Source organism: Acomys russatus, chromosome 23 (genome assembly GCF_903995435.1).
Source record: "Acomys russatus chromosome 23, mAcoRus1.1, whole genome shotgun sequence".
In the NCBI taxonomy this organism is placed as follows: domain Eukaryota; kingdom Metazoa; phylum Chordata; class Mammalia; order Rodentia; family Muridae; genus Acomys; species Acomys russatus.
In genome coordinates this window covers 18,917,479-18,940,256 of record NC_067159.1, presented here as the reverse complement: position 1 = coordinate 18,940,256, position 22,778 = coordinate 18,917,479, and the positions used below count along the sequence as shown (strand labels likewise).

At 42.0% G+C, this 22,778-nt stretch overlaps 1 protein-coding gene across 2 annotated transcripts in view; it reads left to right on the top strand.

The window, feature by feature from the left end:
* Positions 1-22,778, top strand: part of LOC127206709 (palmdelphin) — a 96,065-nt gene that overhangs the window by 14,640 nt on the left and 58,647 nt on the right. For both annotated transcript variants that reach the window (XM_051166074.1, XM_051166073.1), the window contains exon 2: positions 1,251-1,331. In XM_051166074.1, the coding sequence (XP_051022031.1) occupies positions 1,251-1,331 (81 nt within the window). The remainder of the gene's footprint in view (positions 1-1,250; positions 1,332-22,778) is intronic.

Here is a 22,778-nt window from a genome sequence, read left to right as displayed (position 1 = left end):
GCCTAATGACATGGAGCAGATAAATGGAAGAGTCAGAGGCCAAACCCAGACTTCCTGTTCACTGCGTATGCTGTTTTCTAGAAAACAGAACCTATAAGCAGTAAAGAGTCTGCGATTCTGTTGTGGTATAGACAGTAAGGTTGCTGATTGGTTGCTTGGTTCTTTGGTTCATCCATTGAGGTACTGTGCTGAAATCTGATGGAAGATATATCCTGCTGTGAATTATTATTTTTCAGCTCAGCTAATGGAGAGTAGTAGTAGCTAAGCCCCCATTGCTTCATTGTCTGCCTGTTACACAAGGAGGAAACTGCCTCATTTTCTAGTTTCCTCAGTCTCTGAGGATCTGGCCCCAGGCTATCCTGTTTTCTGCATGTGTAGGCCTTTCACCCAGCAATGTCTTCAACCTGTCCCAGGAGCAATCTTTTCTGAACTATTTTCAAAATCCCTCCTTTTTTTTTTTTTTTTTTTGGTTGGTTGGTTGGTTAGTTTGGTTTTGATACAGAGTTTCTCTGTGTAGCCCTGGCTGTCCTGGGCTCACTTTGTAAACCAGGCTGGTCTCCAACTCACAGAGATCTGCCTGCCACCGCCTCCCTGAGTGCTGGGATTACATCTCCCCCAGCTTATTTTTTTGGTTGGTTGGTTATTGATTTGGGTTGTTGTTGTTGTTGTTGTTGTTGTTGTTGTTGTTGTTGTTGTTGTTGTTTTTCAAGACAGGGTTACTCCGTGTAGCCTTGGCTGTCCTAGAACTAACTTTGTAGAACAAGTTGGCCTGGAACTCATGGAGATCTGCCTGCCTCTGCCTCCCTAGTGCTGGGATTGAAGGCGGGCACCACCACGCCAGGCTAGAACTCACATCTTTTTTTTCATTACTTCACTCCTAACTCTGTTTCACCAAAGGAAGTGAGAAACCTTTCCTCATCATTGAAACACAGTTTTGTGTTATTTTCCCCAAGCTGAATCTTTTTTGTCACTCCGCCACCACCATCACCTACAACTTTTCTCTCCTTTGCTGTAAAACAAGTTTCCAGGGTGGCTTCTCATCAGGGCAACAGACTATCGCTGTCTATCCCTTCAGACAATGAGGCCTTCCAGATCACAAACCTTTGTAACCTTCTAAAATTAATTATGAGGATCACTGTGAGTTTAAGGCCAGCCTGGTCTACAAAGCCAGTTCAGGACAGCCAAGGCTACACAGAGAAACCCTGTCTCGAAAAAAAATTAACTATGCTTCAACTTTTCTTTCATTTCAGGATAAAAGAAAAATACAGGAAGAAATTTCACAGAAACGTCTGAAAATAGAGGAAGAAAAATTGAAACACCAATATCTAAAGGTAACTGTCTGATTTCCGTTTTCTTATGGTGGTTTTGTGTTCAAATAGCCTGACCCCAAGCACAAGCCCACCCCCAGTAGAGATGCTTTGGGAGAGAAAGGCCTCCCTGGTCAGATGAACCACAGGTCTAGTCAGTGGGGAAAAGGCCAGGAAGCCACTGATATTTCCGTGAGATAAATAACCTCTTGGCAAACATGGGGAGTTGAAAACATAATTTTATTGCTCCTGTGATTTAAGGAAGAGTTTACAAATCTTCCTGAGTGACCTTGAGAATCTGGCCCTGGTGCAGCCTTGTTTAACATCCCCGGGAAGTGGAGCCAGCTAGGAAGTTCCTTTTGAAAGCAATGAAAGGCCAGCCCTTCCCCAGGGGCTGCAGAGCAGACAGTGTCTCGCCTGGTCAAGGATACTTGTGTTCCAAAGCTCCCTGCAATGAGTCCAGTGTTGTTTGCATACCGTTGGGTTTCTATTTTATTTTGTTTGGACAGAACATGAGATCATAACCATAAATAAATCTCCATTTGAAAACTCAGACTTTACGTCTTCCACAGGGTGTTGTCATGTTGTAATTAAAGCACATTGGGTTTCAACATTTATAACGTAGGTTTTTTTTTTTTTTTTTTAGTCAGAGAATCCAAGTAAAGGACAAACAGGAGCTCCTTGTGAATAGGCCCAAGCAGGAAACTGTTCTTATCTGGCAGGGCTGCTATCAATAGATCGAACGAATTCCCTCAATGAACAATGCCACACAGTCATAAGATCCCCAAACTTAAACTTGCCACCAGATTCAGCTAAATCCATTTTTCTAATGGACAAAGCACCAATCTCTGAAAAGGCACATCATTCAGGACTCTGGCTAGCCTCCGACCTCTGCATTCCGTTGACCCCTGTGCTCCCATCAAAGGTGACATTTTCACTATTTAATGGATGGCTGAAAGTCATAGTGAACCTGCTAGCCTTACAAACTATCACACTGGATTTGTGTTGAGTAGGAGACACATTCAAGAAATACAATATGTACACCCAGAAAAAAATCAATGAAATAAGAACAAAATTTAGCAATTTGAATGAAGTCAGTCAATTCTCGAATAATGTTTGAGACAGATCAAGATTTGGTTTTTTTTTTTTTTCTATCTCTCCCTTCCCTTTCTCCCCTCCTTCTCTCCTTCCTTCCCCTCCACTTCCCTCCCCTCTAAAACATACATATACACAATAATTTGGGTCCTGCAATGAAGAGCTTCCTACTTCAGAGTAAACGGATAAATCTCTGCCACTCAAGAACTGCTACCTTGCGGTATAGAAAGCCTCATAACTGTTAGCCCCGGTAATAAGAGCTGAATATCACCCCCACCCCCGGCTATGAGGAAGTTTCACACAACAAAAGGCTGACTCACTCAAAGATTCATTCCTGAGGTGGCTTCATGGCCACACATGAAGTCCCAACAAGAACATATAATCTTTCCTATTGATGTGCTTTCTGGAACCAAGGAGCGTCTTCTAACCCAATCAATGTGTTCACCAAGCTTTGGACTGCTGTCCACTGTGGTATAGATTGTGTACTGCGGCATACAAATCAACTACTGAAACCTACCTATGTCTCCTTGCCAGCTGTGCACTCTGTCCCAGGGCCTGCCTGCACCTAAAGCAATGGATTTTCATATTTTCTGTTCAAAGATGTTCTCCACTTTCCCTCAAAGACCCAAAAGGGAGGAAGTAACATGTCCCAATTTGAGAAATTAAAGATTAAATTTGGGAAGAAAAGTTAAATGGTAGTGGTTTATTTAGACTATAAACATTAACTGGGTAATCTGAGATAGTCCAATAAGAATTTTATAAATATGTGAAGTTTAAGTAGAGCCTTAGATGATAAGTGGGTTTTACGGAGGTACACATAGGGCCTTTCAGACATGGATGAAAAACCTACTACTTCCAAGGATCTACACGAGACCCTAAAAATATAGCAAAACTATTCCTGTGCCTTTAAAATAACTGACATATGACTCATACTGGCATTTGTCCTGTGATGAGCACTACAGGGGGCATCGACTGCAGCGGGAATAAGGGCAAAGAGTGGCTATTTCAACATTCTTCTAAGTTTGCAGAAATCGTTGGCTATTCCAACAGAAACCAGGCTCAATTCCAAAACCAGGCTCAAAAATGTGCAAAAGTATTTTAAAAATCAATTTTAAGCTCTTTCACCATGTTATGAAAGTTCCCTGGTGTCTACAGTTACCAGCTTATCTGTGTCCCTTTCCATCCAGTTGCCTCAGCTCCCACGACTCTTCACGGCTTCCCTGACTGCAAGCCGGTCCATTTCACCACAGTGGCAGCCAGTAAACAGCATACACATAGGTATCTGCAAGCTTCTCCTCCTACACACACACACACACACACACACACACACACACACACGGAGGGAGAGAGGGAGAGAGAGGGAGAGAGGGAGGGAGAGAGGGAGCAGGAGGGAGGGAGGGAGGGAGAGAGAGAGGAAGAGAGGGAGGGGGAGGGAGGGAGGGAGAGAGGGAGGGAGAGGGGGAGGGAGGGAGGGAGGGAAGGAGGGGGGGGGAGGGGAGAGAGGGGGAGGGGGGAGAGGGAGGGGGGAGGGGAGGGAGGGGGAGAGAGAGGGAGGGGGGAGGAGAGAGAGGGGGAGGGAGGGAAGGAGAGAGGGGGGAGGGAGGGAGGAAGGGAGGGAGGAAGGGAAGGGGGACAGACTAGACTGATTGGAGTACTCACTATGACCATTCATTCGGACACCTGGACCCTCACTGCACACACAAACTTCCATGGACACTTACTTTATTAACATCCTAATCAAACAACTCTGAGAGGTGTGTACTGCTGACCTCCTAGCCTGTAATAACATCCATCGGTAAAAACAAATTACAGTTCATACTGACATTTTTTTCTTTTCTGTAGTTCCATTCAACTCGTAGTAAGAAAAATTAATTTGTTGCAAGTCGGCTGTTATTGCTGAGTGCAATGTAGTAATGCTTCAGGAGACCTTTCTATGAAAACTGACAAGTACAGCTTACGTGTCACTGTATCATTTGTGTTTTCATTTAGTTACTAGAGATGCTGGTTCTATTATCTGCATTAGTGGTGATGGTATTAAACCCAGGCCTTCATACACAGTAGGCAAGCAGTCTGCCAGTGAGCAACATCAGACACCCACACAGCTTTTGGTTCAGAACTTCATTGCCATGAAATAGTTAACCTGGTGGTGTTACGAGATCTGGCTCTTCTAGCTTAGTACCATGGTGCTGTGCCACCTGAGTGTTTCCTAGACCAACAGGCAAGTGAGTGGCACTGCCCTTATGGATGATTCATAAAGACTAGAACTCACTGATACATAAGAATGAATTTGCAGGTAAATAAGATTTAGAAGGTGGAAAAGATGACTCAATTGGTTAAGTGCTTGCTGTGGAAGCACAGGGACCCTAAGTTGAGATTCTCAGCACATATATCAAAATTCAAGCACCACCAATGTACACACTGTAATGCCACCTCGGAGAAAGTGAAGACAGGGCTTGCTGTCAAGCAATGTGGCCAAATCAGTGAGGCAAATCCTGTCTCAAAAATAAGGTGGAGAGCCAGCAAGATGACTTACCGGGTAAAGCTGCTTACTGCCGAGCCTGGTGACCTACATTCCGTCCTGGGACCCATAGAGTCGGGGGAGAGAAAGCAGGTTGTCCTCTGACCTCCACATTGCACAAGCACTCGGGCATTTGTATGACCCCTGTACACAAAAGAAATAAGGAAAATGGAACTTTAAAAGATACCAAGGTGGACAGTGAGAGAGGAAGACAACAGCAGTGACCTCTGACCTCCACACGTACCAGAACATATGTGGATGTGTAGTCACATGTACAGTTATAAATACACACAAACTGTACACACACACATACACACACACACAAGATTTTACATGTCTAGAAACTAGTTTCAGAAAAAAATCTCGAGGTTTAATAAAAAGGAAAACACCAAATTTATGGAGGCAGGATAACAGGAACAAGTGAGTCCTCTTTACTCTGCCCACTATTACAATTCATGAAATCTGAAGGCAACAAGAGACATTTGAACTAGTTGACAGATATAAGAAAGTAAATGCCTTCTTTACTACACGCTAGCCATCCTCAAATCCCATCAGTTAAAAAATAAGTTAAAATCTAAGTAATGCTGATGTGTGACAGTTTTCTTGCGGTCTTAAACCCCAGGAATCAAAGACAGGCCATATATTATTATTATTATTTTATTCTTATTATTATTATTAGTATTATGATTATTATTATTATTTACTGGGGTCTGGAGGAGAACAGTTTTGTAAACACCTAACCATCTATTATAAAGGCCTAAATTACCTGGGAGAAAAGACTCTCTTGTCTCAGAACAGAGTTCTTGTGGTGTGTGATGCTCAGATGAAATGACAGAGAATTTTGAAACGGTCAACAAAAGCTTATGACGCGAGGCTCTTGCTTCATCAGTGGCCTCTAAATACATTTCCTCTACACCTATCTATAAGCTACAGACATACTTGTTTTTGACAGGTTTTTACGTGATCATAATAGTTCCTTGTAATTATTGCAATACTGAGGTGGCCAGGAAGTTTACAAAGAAGAGCAAATGCCAGATTACTGAGCTAAGTCAGTGGGAAAAAAAAAAATAAATAACCCCTCTTTAATATGCCCACTGTTGCCATTTGTACTACTTGCAAGCAACAAGAGATTTGGGGAGTTGTTGGCAAATATAAAAATATACATTTATATTCCTGACATCAGAAAAAAGGCCTTGAGGGAGAAATGGCTCCTGGATGGAATCAGCAGTGGAAAAGAACAGGAAGAGATGAAGAAGCAGAACCAGCAAGATCAGCACCCGGACCCAGGTTCTAGAGCAAAGCAATCCTCAGGTATTGGCCCTCACTGGGGAACTGCTCAAATCAATATCCTCCTAAATGTGAGCTGGTGGCCAAGAAAAGAATTAGAAAGTTCAAATATAAGGCAGGATGCCACAAAAATAGATATCATGGGAGAAAGATGTCGGGGAGGAGGGACCCAAAGCTATTTTTAATCTATACACCAGAACAGTATAAATGGTAAGTTTTCTGTGTGTGTGTGTGTGTGTGTGTGTGTGTGTGTGTATGTGCATGCATGTGTGGCACACATACACAGGTATGCTCACACTTAAATGCCAGATACAGATGTTGGCATGTGCTCCCTCAGTTGCATCTTCCTTCGTTTTTTAATTTTTAAATATTTGTATTAATTTTTGAGAATGTCATACAAAATGTTTCTTATTATAATCACTGCCAAGTCCTCCCCAGAATAAAACCCCTTCCTCTCTACTACCAGAATTTCAGACCTTTTTTTTTTTTTTTTTTTTTTTTTTTAATGAGCCATGTGCTCTCTGATGTGTGCTGCCTTAGGTGTGGGGGCCTCCACTGAAGCAAGGTCAGCCTACCAGAAGCTACACCTTTATAGAAAAACTGTTCTCCCTCTCACAAAAACTCCCCAGTTAGGGTTATGGACTCGTGAATACTTTCCTGTTCTAGCTAGAATGTTGACTGTCTTGAAGTTGTGTGGGTCTGTGCATTATGCTGTGTGTCTGATACATCTTGGTCTTTGGCCTGACTAAGGGTGGTAAGGGAATGGAGAAAGGACAGACACATATACAGCATGTCTGGGGTCAGGTGGGTTATGTGTGCTCTGAAGGAGCTGCACCAACTGCCACAACAGCCTGGAATCTCAGAGGGAGGCGTTAGCTAGTCTTGGTAGGAGGGTCTCTCTGTAGGAAAGCAGTCTCAGGCTGTAAACATCCAGGAAGAAGAAAACTACAGTTCCTAGTTGTTGTGCACACCGATCAATCACATGTAAACAATCCAACATGGACCTCAGGAAACTGTTGTGTTTTAGAAACAAAAACTCCCAAACATTCGATTTACCAATAAAGACTCAGGAACCAGATGCTAGGGTTAAAGCCTGCTATATCAGAGAGGCAGGGAAAGCACCCAGCTGACCTTCCTACTCAGCCAACATCCAGAAGGAAAAAGCCCTTCTCCTTCTCCACACTGTTTTAAATACCCTTCAAACTCAATGTACCTTATTTCTATGTTTTCTTATGTTCACTCCCTGTCACCAGGCCTCTTGACCTATGGTTGACTTTATTTAGCTCTTGTTTACAGAAAAACTCTTGGGTTAAAGGTGTGTGTCAGGGCTGAGCCAACACCACAACTACCTTGCTTACAATAAACAGAAGCTCTTTTGTTAAAGGCTTGTGTTAGGGCTAAGTCATACTACAACAAGAAACGGGTTTTTCCAGTTTACAGTCTCAGGGTTCACAATGGGATCAAATATCCTGCAACAGAAAAGCTCTTCCATTCTAAGCCTGACCTGTATGAACAAGGCTTTACCAATTTTCTATAGGTCTGAGGTATTGGTCCTTGATGTGGCTGTGCCCATGTCAACAGTACAATTCTCTCAGGTCTACATCTTCTCTTCTACATATTCACTCTGGACTTTCTCAGCTTCCCACAGACAATCACAGCTGCTGTGTGTTCATGAGTGCACTGATCTTGCCATGCCCAAAAGACATTACTTAACTTAAATCCTCACAGATGTCTGGCTCTTAAATCCTTCCACGCTCTCTGTCTTGGTTAATGTTTCTATTGCCGTGATGAAACACCACAACCAAAGCAACTTGGGGAAAAAGGCTTACACTTCTACAACATTGTTCTTCATTGAAAGAAGTTAGGACAGGAACTCAAACACGGCATGAACATAAAGGCAGAGCTGTTATCTATTGGCTTGCTCCCATGGCTCGCTCAGCCTGCTTTCTCACACAACCTAGGACCACAAGTCTGGGATGGCATTATCCATAATGGGCTGGGCCCTCCCTCATCAATCACTGATTAAGAAAGTGCCCTACAGGCTTGTCTACAGCTTGATCTTATGAACATATTTTCTTAATTGAGGCTCCCTCATTCCCTCCTCTCAGATGACTTTAGCTTGTGTCAAGTAGACATAAAACTATCTGGCACATCTTCTTCCTTGATAGTCCCTGGACCAGGGGAAGGGTATGTGATAAAGGTGTGCTGTTTGTGGCTTAGTGCTCTATGGACACATACTCTCTGTACTTTGACCAGTTCTGGGTATCTACGTTATCATTATCTGCTCTACAAAGAAAAATTTCTCTGATACAGTCTGAGATCTGTACTCATCTACAGGTGGAGAAAGAGACACGCATTTTGAAGGCAATTGATGCTTTGTCAGTTTTAGCAGAATATAGTAGCTGGTTCAACCCTGAGGCCTGTGAGCTCCTCAACCACAGGATATTGGCCAGATTTACAGCATTAAGCATGAGTTTCCCGTCTTGAACAGGCCTCACCCCTGATGTTTTAAGACAAGCTGTGTCACAGAACTTGGATCTCATGGCATCGCTAGACTGCTGGCCAGCAAGCTGCCTGAATCACAAGTGTATATCCATCATGCCCAGCTTTTAAGTAGATGCTGGGGAGCGCACTCAGGTCTTCATGCTTGTGCAAAAAGCACTTTATCTGCTAGCTCTCTCCTTCATCCCCAAAAGATGGAACTTTCTTGTGGCTTAATCATGACAATAAGTTAAAGCTTGTCCCTCCTTTAAATAATTAGGAACTTCCGGACCTCTCCTAAAGTGAGCACTGTGGGAAAGACCCTGGGAAGGGGTTATCTGAGTCTTCATCAGGCCTTGCCCTGACTGCATTCTCTCAATGCCTCACCAGAGAAAACAAACAGCTCTCATTAATCCTAGCATGAACAATTATGGAAAAAAAGCCTTTTTTTTTCTAATGACTTCCACTACACTTGTTCATTTACATGCACCTAGATTTAATAGGTTAGACTGTTGGCTATCCTGCCTTACTTAGATGGTTTTAAATGAATGACTCTTCAAAGATAATGTAATTGAGACTTTCAGTTTTATTACCCCCAACACTAAGTTGTTTGCTCAGTGTGCTTCCAAAAAGTAGATAATAAACGTTTCTAAAAACCAAGACACAGCAAGGATGGACTGCCTCTACAGTTGACCGCCCCAAGCCTGACGAGGCCTCCCTTTAGCTCACACTTTGGACCCAGAGTCCATCCAGCTTAAGCCCATGATTTCTTTCTCTATTCACCAACAGAGAATGAGCCTTACCTCTAATGACTCCCAGGCTAATCCCTGCAAACCTCCCTGCCATGCTGTGGCCTCTGGGCTTCACCTCAGAACCTCCTTTTCAAGTCTTCCCTCACATTGAGCACCTACAATCCCTTTGCACCTGGTGATAGCTGACGTGGCTATGTGTGCGCAGTCAGGCTCCAGGGACAGGTCCCAGGCAGCAATTCTTCGTAATCCCAGAGTATTTACTAGGATCCTCTGATTGCTTTTGGCCTTGCCTGAATGCTCTAAGAAGCACATAGCTTCTAGCCACAGTGATAGTGGCTGTCTAGACAGAGATCCTGTCTGAGCAAGATCTTAAAGAGACAGGAGATGTTTAATGAGGTATAGAGGATATGCTGTCCCCATTTGGTCTTAATAACCTTTAGAGAACGACATCCATCACTTTTTGCAGAGAGGTCTAGAAAAAAAAGTAGCTAGACAGGTATTCCCTCATCTAACGCTGTCATTGCCTACAAAATGTCATACAGCAAGCTTTCGGGACTCAAGAGGTTTCTCATGGAAAGGTATTATCTCTCATAGGAAGTCTTTAGCCGTGTTCTGTTCCTTTGTTCTTTCTCCAAAGCCCGCCCAACTCCCTTTATTCTCTTTACCAAGTTGTCACTCATATGCCCAGTTTCCGGCATTTCACTGTAACTTAATTTTGGACTTTCAGGGTGCTATTAAGCCATCAGGACTCCTTAATGAGCACCAGGTGAATTTAGTCCACACATGATGATGATGATGATGATGATGATGATGGTGGTGGTGGTGGTGGTGATGATGATGATACAATAATCATTTTTCAAAAGTGCCTTTGTACAAGTTGTACAAATACAATGAAGTATTTGCCTAAACATGAACTCTTTTAACAGTCACAGCAATCCTAAAAAGAAAACATGGAATAACTCCATGCCGTGGACAAGGGAATGGGCTCAAAGAATGTAAGGGACTCTGTGCCTAGCTGTGGGGCCATGAGGAACAGAGCCGGCTCTAAAGCCAGAGTTCTGCAGTTAGAAATGAATGTTAAGTGTGAATACTTGGAACGATACAGCTGATATGAGCTAGTGTCTACAATAACCAACAAACAGCTTTCTCAAGGAACTATCCTAAACAAATGCACATTAGAATTAGTAAAGAATCCACAGCTTTGTCGGCCTTTAGAGGCATGTTTATCTGGTTTAAAAAACAAATGTGCAAGGACAGAATGTTCTGAAACAGAATATGTGTATGAATAATATCTGTGCCTTGCCTGGATTTCAGCAGCCCCACAAGTGCCCTGCATTACAAAACCGTGTTGCCAAGCAGCTTTACCTGGCTGCTGAATACTTTTTTTTTTTCCTCAGCTATTTCTAAAGCTGCTAAATAATCAGGTGCATGTTTTTCAATTCGCTCTTCTGCCTAAGTAACTACCACAGTGCTTAAGAAGCTTTTATTACCAATGAAATCAGTAGGTTCCTGCTAGCTCTCCATAGCCAACCGATGCAATGACACTGAGCGATGCTGGGCCTTCTCTGAGCAGAGAGAGAGAATCCAAGTGCTGCCTGTGACTTATCACTTAGGTGCCTGCTTGGGAGTGACACTTGCTGCTCTGCCAGGCCGCTCAGCACAAGGATAAGAATGAAACAGGGACATCAAAATAGAAATGACGCATTACCTCAGAGTTCGCGCAGGGCCAGACCCTGCCTGTGAGGTGTTCATTCCTTCTATGTTCATGCTTTTGTAACAGCGCGCCTTCAGCTTCTAAATCCCCTCTATCACCCACAGACTGGGAGCTTAGCCCGTCTTCTTTCACCTCTCTCAGCCTCAGTTTCCTTGCTTGGAAGTTAGGGCAATTGGAGCCACCACAGGACTCTTGGGAATACAGTGATTTCCCTGACATATAGTAGGTGATTGGCATAAGCATATGCATACATATATGTATATATATTAATATTCTTCATTGAAGGTATAAACCAAAGGGCTAGGGAACTGTCTAATGCCGTTTCTGTGCAAATGTGCTAGTTTAATTCCATGACCAAAAGCAACTTGAGGTAGAAAAGGGTCTATTTGGCTTTGAAGTTATAGTCCATCACTGGGGAAAGCCAGGGCAGAAATCTAGAAGAATATGGAGGAATGCTGCTTACTCTCCTGCTTCCCATAGCTTGCTCAGCTGCCTTCCTAACAGAGCCCAGGTACACTCTCCATTAATTAACAGGAAGTAAAATTCCCCATAGATCAGCCCGATGGAGGAACTTCCTCAACTGAGGGTCCCCCTTTCCGAGTGTGCCAAGCTTAGCCATCGCAGCAAACATGATGACCAGAGCTCCAATCCTCAGCCTCCATGTGATAAACCAGGCAAGCAGCCCCTCCGTGTAACCCTAGCAGGAGAGGCTGACACTGATGGAAATGATGGTTAGGGAGGGGCCCTTGCTGGCCGGCCAGCCTAGCAAGGCAGCCAACTCTAGTTTCAGAGACCATGTTTCAAAAAACTAAAGGAAGATATAGAGAAAAAAATACCAACATAACATTCCTAAACACTCATGCATGTGTACGTGCGTGCGCACAAGGATGAGTAAAAGACACGGCTCCTCTTAAAGGGTACATGTGAGCAAGGGAGCTCACATGTATTTCTTCCAAAGAAATACAACACTGCACAAACTAAGTGGGTCTCCATGGTTTCTGTCCCTGAGTCATAATCCTAGCCCAGGAATGTATTACTGAGAAAGTATGCTGCCTAGTTCCCTGATTTATACCTGAGGAGACAGTGTTGTGCATAGAAAGCTACATAAAACGTCTTCTAAGCTACTTTCCTCACAGTTTTTGGGTTGCCTATTAAGTGATCCCTGCTTGTTTTGGGCCATCTGAACCATCTACTTGATAATTGTTGACATCGGTGCTCTGACCTCTTGGTTCAGACAGTCATGCGCACAGACAAATGGGCTGCTATAGACACCCCACTCTGACACTTCACTGCTGCCCTGTACCCCACATGTGACAGGAAATCTGAGGCTTCTCACACACACTCAAGAAGTCTGCCAAAGGGGCTGTGTTCCCATCAAGTACTCACTACCATCCTGAGTCCTTTCTTGCAGTTACCCTATAGCTCTCGATGACTGAAATTGTCTTCAATCAAGCTCCTCCCCAGACACTTTTAACTTCTTGGATAGTGTCCAAAGACCTCTGACTTTAATTGGCACATGCAGAGTGCCTGAAAGAAATGTCACAAGCATAAAATGTAAAGGGTTAACTGCCAAGGAGAATGATGCAAACACAGCTCATTCCCTTCCTGAAGGGTAAGCTAAGCTACTTATGATTAAATGTTCTCTAAGCTTTTTCCCCCACATTCCTAAGGACCCTTCTGACCTTTTGCCTTCTGTTAATAAGCTTTCGTTGATTCCCAAATAGCTAGAAGCTGCTTTCTGCGTACAGTAGAGTTGGGCAAAGGTGTGTGTGAGGTCTTGGATTTCTGTGTGACTCTACAACATGAGAAAAAACCAAGAAGTTGGATGTGATAACAGCTGAAGCCATGACTCACAGAACTCAAGAAAAAAAAATCCCTCCACAAACAAAGGAGAAAGAATACTGGACAATACAGTCCGCTCAATACCATATAACAAGAATCTCAGGAATCTACTTGGTTCACTCAGAGGATAGAAGCAGGATTCAGTTACAAAAGTAAGCCCAAGCTCCTGATATGGAAATAGAAAGTTCAGTACTTCTCTGTTGCATGGTGACCTTACTTGCCTAATGCAGGTACTTATACTTTCATGGAACCAGGGCCTCAGCAAATAAGCAAGAGATTTGGGTGAAGATATCACATTCTAAATGCCCCAGCCTTCCTATTTTGACCCAAACAAGTATATCTAACACCATATATCAGGGACAGAGTCAAGCTGTTCTCTGTGACAACATAGGAGAGAAGAGAAAGAAAAGGAGGGAGAGAAAACCCACCACTTGTCTCTTATTAAAGTTCTGTTGCCTAGGAACACTTAAGAAGTTATTCTGAGCCAATTACATGAGTCAAGATCATTCCAAGCATGTTTTTCACTTTCCATATTTGTATAATTGGTTTACCAGATTTGTAATAGCTCATCTGCTGTTGTTTTTAATTTCCCAGATAGACTGATTATTTTTAATTCAGGAGCCTCGGTTTTAACTTAGCCAAATAAACTAAGCAAAAATCAAACTTCAAACAACAACAAAAAAGGAAACAAATATGCACACATACCCCCCTATACACACATTCCTCCATGTACTAAGAATAGCTCTGAATATATAGGTTAATAGTTTAACAAGAGAAGTAACTGATAGATGGGTCGGTAAAGAGGTGAATGGATAGATTTAAAAATAGGATAGTGAATAAATTGAATAGTGCTGAACTGGAAAGGGGCCTCAAGCTTCTTTCAAAGCCAAAAATACCAATCACACAATTATCTTTGGGTCAAGAGAAAGTTATATGGTAAAAGTGCCCAGGGTTTTGAGTTGTTACTGGTAGTATGTTTTTCACACTTCACCACTTTACTTTCTTCCTTCCTTCCTTTCTTTCTTTCCTTCTTTCTTGTTTGTTTTTTGAGACAAGGTTTCTCTGTGTAGTCCTGGTTACCTAGAACTCATGCCGTAGCCCAGGTTGGCCTCGAACTCACAACGATCTGCCTGTCTCTGCCTTCCTGAGTGCTGGGTTCACAGGCATGCTCCACTCTACTTTCTTTCCCTCTCTTCATTCTCCTTTACTTTCTCAGCCCATCCCCATGCTTTCCTTCCTGCCCATACCTAGCAATCTCATCACATGTCATCAGAAACAGAGTGAATACTGATCCAGATTAAATGTTCACCACCATGGTAGGTTGGCAGGCAGATTAGAGCAACATCTAAGGGTCTTTCTGTGTACACCACCTCAACCCAATGATGCCTTCCTCCCAGGCTCTATTCTGTGCCATCCTCTGAAGGCAGTCTCAACCTAGTTTTACACTTAAGGCAGGAAAGAAGAAAATATTGTGGATTTTGTAACAACCAGGCTTTGAGAAGGCTGACTGTGAACTCACGCGCTCTTGGCTCATTTCTCTGAATTTCCCGTCCAGTTTTCTGAAGGTGAGTCCAGAGCCAAAGCCCCACTTCCAGAAATGTATACATTTGTATTTGCATCTCTTTAGATCATTTAACTTTTCAAAATATTTTTACATTTATTTTCTCATCCCAAATGGCATTCCATACCTTTGCCAGAATGTGTAGATCTTTGTCTCAGATGAGATTAAAACACAGAGGGGGGGGGCGGGGGAACGTAGATCAATTGACTTCAATGACTCACCCTCAAAGTCTTGGTTACAAAAAATAAAATCTTCAAAAGCAGAGGAAGGGTCTGTGCTGCCAGGGAGACTAAAACTTTTCTATTTCCAGAGAACATTTACCAACTCAAGATGAATCACACCCACCCCTTATAAGGCATTCTTTGTCTGCCATCAGACAAGTACTGCTGAGTCTCTTTGGACCACCCACAGCGAACTGCCACCCTCCCCCCTTTGGTTATCAGATGTTATATTAGGATTGGAATTTACGCTTGTTGGTCTTCAAATAATAAAGCCCTCTTCTTGAAATCAGTAAGAAACAATTAACACTAATTAGCAAAGTAAAACTGAAGTGCATAGAAAATGTAGAAACTACTCTGTAACACTATTAGGGACCAAATGTAAGGGTTACAAGGATCAGAGTCCGTGGCCATTTCTGAATGAAGAAAGTCAATGGCTGTGTAAATCCCTCTCTAGCCCTTTCCAGACATTGAATAGTTTCAAATGGCTTGTTTACTAGAAATACTTTTCTCCCCCACCCTACCACACCTTTTTTCTTTTCTTTCTTTCTTTCTTTCTTTCTTTTTTTTTTTTTTTTTTTTTTTTTTTTTTTTTTTTTTTTTTTTTTTTTTTTAGTTATTGCTGGAACTTACTATGTAAACATGTTGGGCTTGAAATCTCAGAGACCAACCCACCTCTGTTGCCCCTAGGGCTTGGTTAAAGGCCACCAAGCCTGAACCCCAGATTTTAAACAATTAGGGGGGAGAAAGGTTAGCTGAATCGTGGCTAGGCAATATTGAGTTAATTTGCAGTGTTCTGCCTGCAACAGCACTTTAAAGTCACTTGGAAAACTCAGGACACCTAGGCAAAGATTAAATCAAATTATTATTACAAGTATTTTGCTCTTGTTAAGTGTTTGGCAATTGCTCCTGGATTATCCACATGCCCTAATTAAAATCTGTACAGTCCACTTCTGTACTTCCACATCGTTTGAGAAGTACCAACCTAACCAATTCCCCTTTGCCAGACAAGCTTCCAGTGTGTGCTTATTCGCATTCGTTTGAAAATGACAACTTGCCAGGCATGGTGGTGCATGCCTTTTAGTCCCAGCACTTGGGAGGTAGAGGCAGATGGGTCACTGTGAGTTCGAGGGCAGCCTGGTCTAAAAAGCGAGTCCAGGACAGCCAAGGCTGCACAGGGAAACCCTGTCTCAAAAAAACAATAAATAAATAAAAAGAAAGTAAGAGAAAGGAAAATGACTTCTGTAGTAATCTACAAAACAGTGCAGATGACTCTCTAAAAGCCGGTTTTTATATTCTTATTTCTTATAAGAATATGTTTCTTATAGTCTATGGCAAATGAAACTCAATATACAAAACCTTACTCTGATTGAGAAGGTGGGCTTCTCTAGGAACTAACGCTATTCTAATATCACCCGACTGGATAGCAGTGGCCAACCATGGTAGTCTCATCAACCCATCCAACAGTTATGACCATTTACAGAGTTCTATTAAGAGACCAGGCTCACACTTGTACAAGCTGTCTGCAGATGATTATAAATTATTTAGCTCTCTTAAACATCTGCTGTTTCCAGTCCTCAAAACACACTGACATTTATTTCCACACCGTTGTGTTGCCTCTCAACTTGTAGTCATCTGAAAGCTACAGTGTGGTTTTTTTTTGTTGTTGTTGTTGTTGTTGTTGTTGTTGTTGTTGTTGTTGTTCTATTCTTAAATGCTCAGGATTGGAAACAACAGATCAAGCTCTTGACAAAATGTGTGCTTGCTGCTATGAGTGTCCTTTCATTCTCTGGCCTATAGCTGTGACTGTTACAATGGTAGGTGGGCCTTCAACAATTCATGGCTTTACCTACATGTCTGTACAATGTGCTTCATCTTTTTTATATGCCTTTGTTTAAGAAAAACAAGTAAATTTGTCATGTAATCATGTCTTAGTAAAGATGTTAAACATTTGGTAAAAATTATTAGCCTTTAAATGTTAAAAATAGGGTCGGGCATGGTGGGGCATGCCTTTAATCCCAGCACTCAGGAGGCAGAGGCAGGCAGATTGCTGTGAGTTCAAGGCCAGCCTGGTCTACAAAGGGAGTCCAAGACAGCCAAGAATACACAGAGAAACCTTGTCTTGAAACCCTCCCCCAAAAAAAAGTTAAAAATAAAATATTTTTTAAATCTCTTCTCTTACTCTGGTTTCTCTTCAGATCATATAAATTTTTCACCTTTGAAATCTCTTCTCTGATTTGATTATATACATTCAATTTTATTTTTGCTTGCTTCTTTTTGAGATGGGGGAGTCTCACAGTATAGCCCAGGCTGGGCTTAAATTTAAAATAATATTCCTGCTTCTCATCTTGGGTCCTGGGATTACCAGCATGAGCCAGTGTACCTTAATCATAGTCTTAATTTGATTGGGAAAATCTAGTTTGGCATCACAATATCTTTAACCTTTGACTTATTAGTAGTAACCAATGTCTCCAGTGAAGATCAGCTGACTAAGGTTATCAATTGTATATAAACAATAACATCCACTGAGTTTCTTGAGGGATTCCCTCATAAGTTTTTATTTAAAAAAAAAAAATTATAGAGCACACCTTTAATCCCAGCTAGCCTGGTCTACAGAGCCAGTTCCAGGACAGTAAGGACTACACATAGAAACCCTGTCTGAAAAAAACAAAAATGTGTGTGTGTGTGTGTGTGTGTGTGTGTGTGTGTGATCAATTTAAAAATTGTTCTTTTTCCATCAGAAATTTTAACCATTTAATATTGATGTGCTGTTAATTTTTTCTAATTAAAAAATAGCTAAGCAAACATATATGAGCTGCCCTTATAAACCATCACTAACAGAAAGGTCTTGGGTTCTTTTCCTGCGAGTTCATTACCCCCAAATTCAAAATACTACTGAAGAATTCTTCAGCTCAATGACTGAAACTAATAATCTGCCACATCTTGATTTCTCACCCACAAAGTTATGCAGTGATTAGTACACTAGCTCTCTTGATGTAAAAGAGTCTGTTTAAATGCTGTTTAGTGTGAAATAAAAAGTCTCATTTATCTCACACTGAAAAATCTTAACTGATAGACATTCATAAAGAGTGCTGAGCACGCCAGTGTTCTGAAAGCCTGGAGAGCTCCTGCTCCTTTCTATTTGTTCCTTTATATATGCTCGGCAGTGTACTCAAAACCAGCTCACCACACATTTCAGGTTATGAAGAGAGATAAATGGAGTACAAGCTGCTCTATTTTTGCAACATGATCCAAAACCTATAGACATTTGCTAGTATCTTACTAGACATAAATAAATAAATAAATATTTTTTAAATGAGTCATGCACACCATCTAAAGACACAAGAGAAAGGGACATCTGGTCTACCTCCAGATATCCATACCATGTATACCTCCAGATAACCACAGAAGCATATGAAACTCAGGGAAATGTATTGCTAAAAAAGAAAAGAGGAATGGATTTGGGCCAGCAGTAATAACATTATCAGAATAGATTCAAGCCAGGCATACTGGTGCACATCTGTAATCCTTGTACTGGAAAATGGAAGTAAGAGGATTGTAGAAAGTTCAATGCCAGCTTGGTCTATGTGAAAGTTCATAAAATTTAAAAAAAAGAAAAGAAAAGAAAGAAAGTAAGTTAGTAAGTTCAGGCCAAGCAGAGCTACATGGTAAGACCTCATCTCAAAAAAAAGGAAAAAGAAAAGTTTGACTAGGATGATCTTTGTGCCAAATTTCATTAAAAGACTCCATTATAAATATTATGGCAAAGCTGGGGACATATTATGCTTTTCTGCTAGGACAGTGCTTCTCAAGGACAAGGCTTAAGATGGAGGTCTTCCTTAGTAAGGACAAGTTACTCTTTTCACTTCCTCAGTCGGCTGAGAAGGGGTGGGCCATCTGTGACAATCCTTGTGAGAGATAGTGTCAGTAGCTGGGGCTATCTCACTCTTCACTTTGTTACCACGAACAATAACACATGCCTTTTATGTTGCCAGTCCAAATGGACGTTACATCTAAGTTCACAGAAGTCAGTTTTCAATTTTAAGACTTATTTCCATAGTGGCTAATTGGGCAAGCACAGGCAGACATATGCTTTTAAATTCCATCCAGCCTTAGACTGCCTATGAGCCTCCAGAGCAGTTGCCTTCTTAGGTGCCTTTATTGCTCATATGTCTAATGGACTTAGAAAGCTACTCATAGGTAACTACGAGAATTAATTAGGCCATGGTTAGTACTGTATCAGTATAGAGCACTTGTTGAACATTTTCCTAATCACTAACATGTCCAGTACTGAAAGGTTTTTGCTGTAAACTTTTGAATTGAACAACAGGTTATTTTTTTTCCCCATGAGTTCCAGTCTGTTTGGCTCCTAATGGTGAGCTCCATCAAACCGTTAGCTCTTGTTAATGGCACCAAAAACTGAAAGAGATAAATGAACCCTTAGCTGTGGAAAAAATTGCCTTCTGAAATAACCTGTTCTTGACATATCCAGAATGTAGGTGCAGTCTTGGAATTGGATTGAGGATATTATCTCCCAATCATTAAGGGAGACCATTACCATTACCAAGCCTGAAATGAAAGCCCCCTGTTTTCACATAGGGAGCTCTTAGAAATAGCCCTCTTTCCCCCTGAGCAAATAGGCAAGGAGAAGAAAGATTCCAATAATGGATACCATCGAGAACGCTTTCCCGTGCGCTCTACTTATCTAAATTGGTGCGTGATGACTGACCACCATCTCTCAGAAGTTAAAAGAGAGACTGACTCATCCATCAGGCCCCACCTCACAGCCTGGAGGCACCAGAAAGGAGACTTTTCTTCCCCTCTGTTGCCTGCCTCTCACCAAACTGACTCAGCAATTCCAGGAGCTCAGTTCCTATTCTGAAAGGTTATACTCTCTAAATACCAGGGAGCAGCACTTAAAGAAATTCTAAGCCATCCATTGAAACACAGTCAGGGGAAGGTTGGAGTCAGCCCAGCAGCAGCCCTATTTGACGTTCTTCTTTAAAATATTAGCTTGTGTGTGTATTATGCATATATACCACACATGTACAGATATAGAGATTATATATGTGTGTGTATAAATGTGTATGTGCACATGTATAGAGCATCTCAATATCTCAGTTACTTTTTTAGGTTTACTTTCATTATTTTATGTGTGTGTGTGTGTGTGTGTGTGTGTGTGTGTGTGTGTGTGTGTGTTAGCTTTCATGTATAGATGTGTGCCAAATGCATGCTTAGTACTCAAAGAGGTCAGAAGAGGTCATTGGGTTTCCTGGAAGTAGGGTTCTTCAGGGTAGTTGTGAACCACCATGTGGGTTAGAGAAGCTAACCCAAGTCCTCTGCAAGAACAACAACAGTGCCTATAACCACTGAGTCATCTCTCTAGTCCCTCGGTAACCTCATTTATAATAGCTAATTTCCTTCTCTTTCCCAAATATTTATTTGGAAGAGGTTTGGCCTCAGTCCCTAAGGTAAGCACTACATTATTTAACCTTTAAAACAGAAATAAACATCTTCTCATATGAACATCGAATGCGGAGGTGTTGTCAAACAGATGCACACATATGTATATTGGAAGGGGAAAAAATAGAAGGAAGAGACAATGCTAAAAAATTTTTTTAAAACAACACATAACAGAAAGACCACACTCCACCAGGTAATATCTTATGAGAAAATTGTCTCTGTGCATTGTGGGATATTTAGCAGCACCCCAGCCTCTGCTTAGTAGGTTCCAGCAGCACTCCAGTACGCAGCCATGACAACCAAAAAGCATCTCCACACTTTGCAAACACCGCAGGGAGCATTGAGAACCACCCTACTGGGCATGTTCAAAAAGGAGTTCTTGCTGCCATACAGCTTAATGGGTCCCAAACACCTGATGTGTTATCAAGAGTAGCAGTCAGCAGACCACCTCCCTTTCTACTGTTGGTCTTCTCTTGTTAGGCTTTTGGGGCGAGGTAGTGGAGGGGATCATGGGGAGGAGATGGCCAGCTAAGCTGTCTTTCAGGTGAATGATTTATTAATGACAAAGCAAGCAACATGGCAGATCTAAAGTAACAAGTTTCAGTCCTACCAAACAAAGGGTCGTACAAGACATAGGCTAAATAACAAGGGACACACTTCTTTGTGTGGAGCTTATGCTAATGTGTGGCACCTGCAGGGTGACAGTAGTCAAGCTGTCTCTCACCCCCAGGTGGCAAGAAGGAGCAGGGACTGGGTGTGTTCCCATCTCTTAGCCATCCCTGCTACATAGAGGGTCTGAGTCATTGGACACTGCTAAATCCTAAGCAAGTGGAGGGACTCTGAGAATTTCTGGGTTTTTTTGTGGGTGGGGGAGTGGGGGCTGAGACAGGGTTTCTCTGTATAGCCTTGGCTATACTGGACTCACTTTGTAGCAGGCTGGCCTCAATCAAACTCTGCCTCCCAGAGTGCTGGGGTTACAGCATGCAGCACTGTGTCAGATCAAATTTCTAGTTCTTCATTCTTGGTCACTCTTCTTTAGATTCCCACCTCTAAGCAGACATCCAGATCTTTTAGGAAGATTTCAGAAAGGAAAGAAAAAAAAAAAAGAAGAAGAAACTACAAATCAAGCCTCTAACATTTATCTTTCCATGGTAATATCTATAAATAACAGACATAAGTGAGAAACCAAGATCCAATAGGAAACATTGAGTTTTGCACTCAACGGAAACTACAAGAGACAGTCTCCGTCAGTATGGTTCTCATAAGAGAGGATTCTAACGATCATCCAGACAGGTCCTTACTGTTCTGGCTGAAACCAAGGAATGGAACTGGGAGGGAAGCCTGTGGTTGTGTTTAGTTTTCACAACCGTCATGATAGGTCATTAGCCTAAAGCCCCCTAGTAATGACACTTTTTCACACTGAGACTTGAAAAGTTTCGCATGCGTTCATTAACAACTACTTTGATGGTTAGCAAGCCTCCAGCCACATATGCTTATCATAATCTCCTAAAAACGTTTTTGTGACTCATGTAGCATTATCTTATCCTCCACCTTTTCTTCAGAGGGAAACAATACCCAATACCAGTACAGTTGTGATTCACCAAGACGACACTGCCCAGGCAGACGAGGACTAAATCAGAAGAGGCAGAGGCAGGAAGAAACTAGCATTTGCTGTACACACTATTTCTTTTACTTCTTAGTTAAGGACTGATGAGTATTTACATTGACCAGACTTTGGTGTTTTAAAAAAATAACTATTTACTCATTAGGGAGTGATAGGGAATCTACGTGTGCCTGTGTGCACATGTGCGGTGTTCCCGTGGAGGTCAGAGGAGTCAGTTCTCACCTTCCACTATATGGGCCCAAGGATTGAACTCACTCATCACGGCTTGGCAGCAAGCACCTGTACTTTCTATGCCATCCTCAAACTTGGAATCTTTAGCTGTCTCTTTTCCTTCCTAGCAAATATTACCCATGCATAGGTATATGGCTATACATACTTACTTCCAAATTCATGTCTTCAAATCCAGATTCCTGTGGCCTCCAGACTTTATGTGCATCACCTTCATATCACACTTAGCTATCTGAGATTCAATCCAGCCCACCAGCCTTCTGCCTTTATCTTCCAGTTTCACTTCAACCAGTTACATGTGTGGGTTTCCAGTTACACAGGTCCTAACAATGGCATCCTTCTTCTTCTTCTTCTTCTTCTTCTTCTTCTTCTTCTTCTTCTTCTTCTTCTTCTTCTTTCTCTCTCTCTCTCTCTCTCTCTCTCTCTCTCTCTCTCTCTCTTTTTCTCTCTCCCATCTATAAATATATTCTGGAAGTTTCTCCCTTCAAAATATTTCCATGAACCCCACCATTTCTCGCCCTAGCAAATTAGGCCATCTTCATATTATCCTACCCAGACTGTTACCAATTACTCTCCATGCTTGCCTCTCAGTGGGGTCTCCCATCCGAGTAGGAACCAGGCCTGACCTTGCTGAGTGTGATACAGTAATAGAACCTTCAGTTAACAAATCTTTCTATGTCCAAGGTCC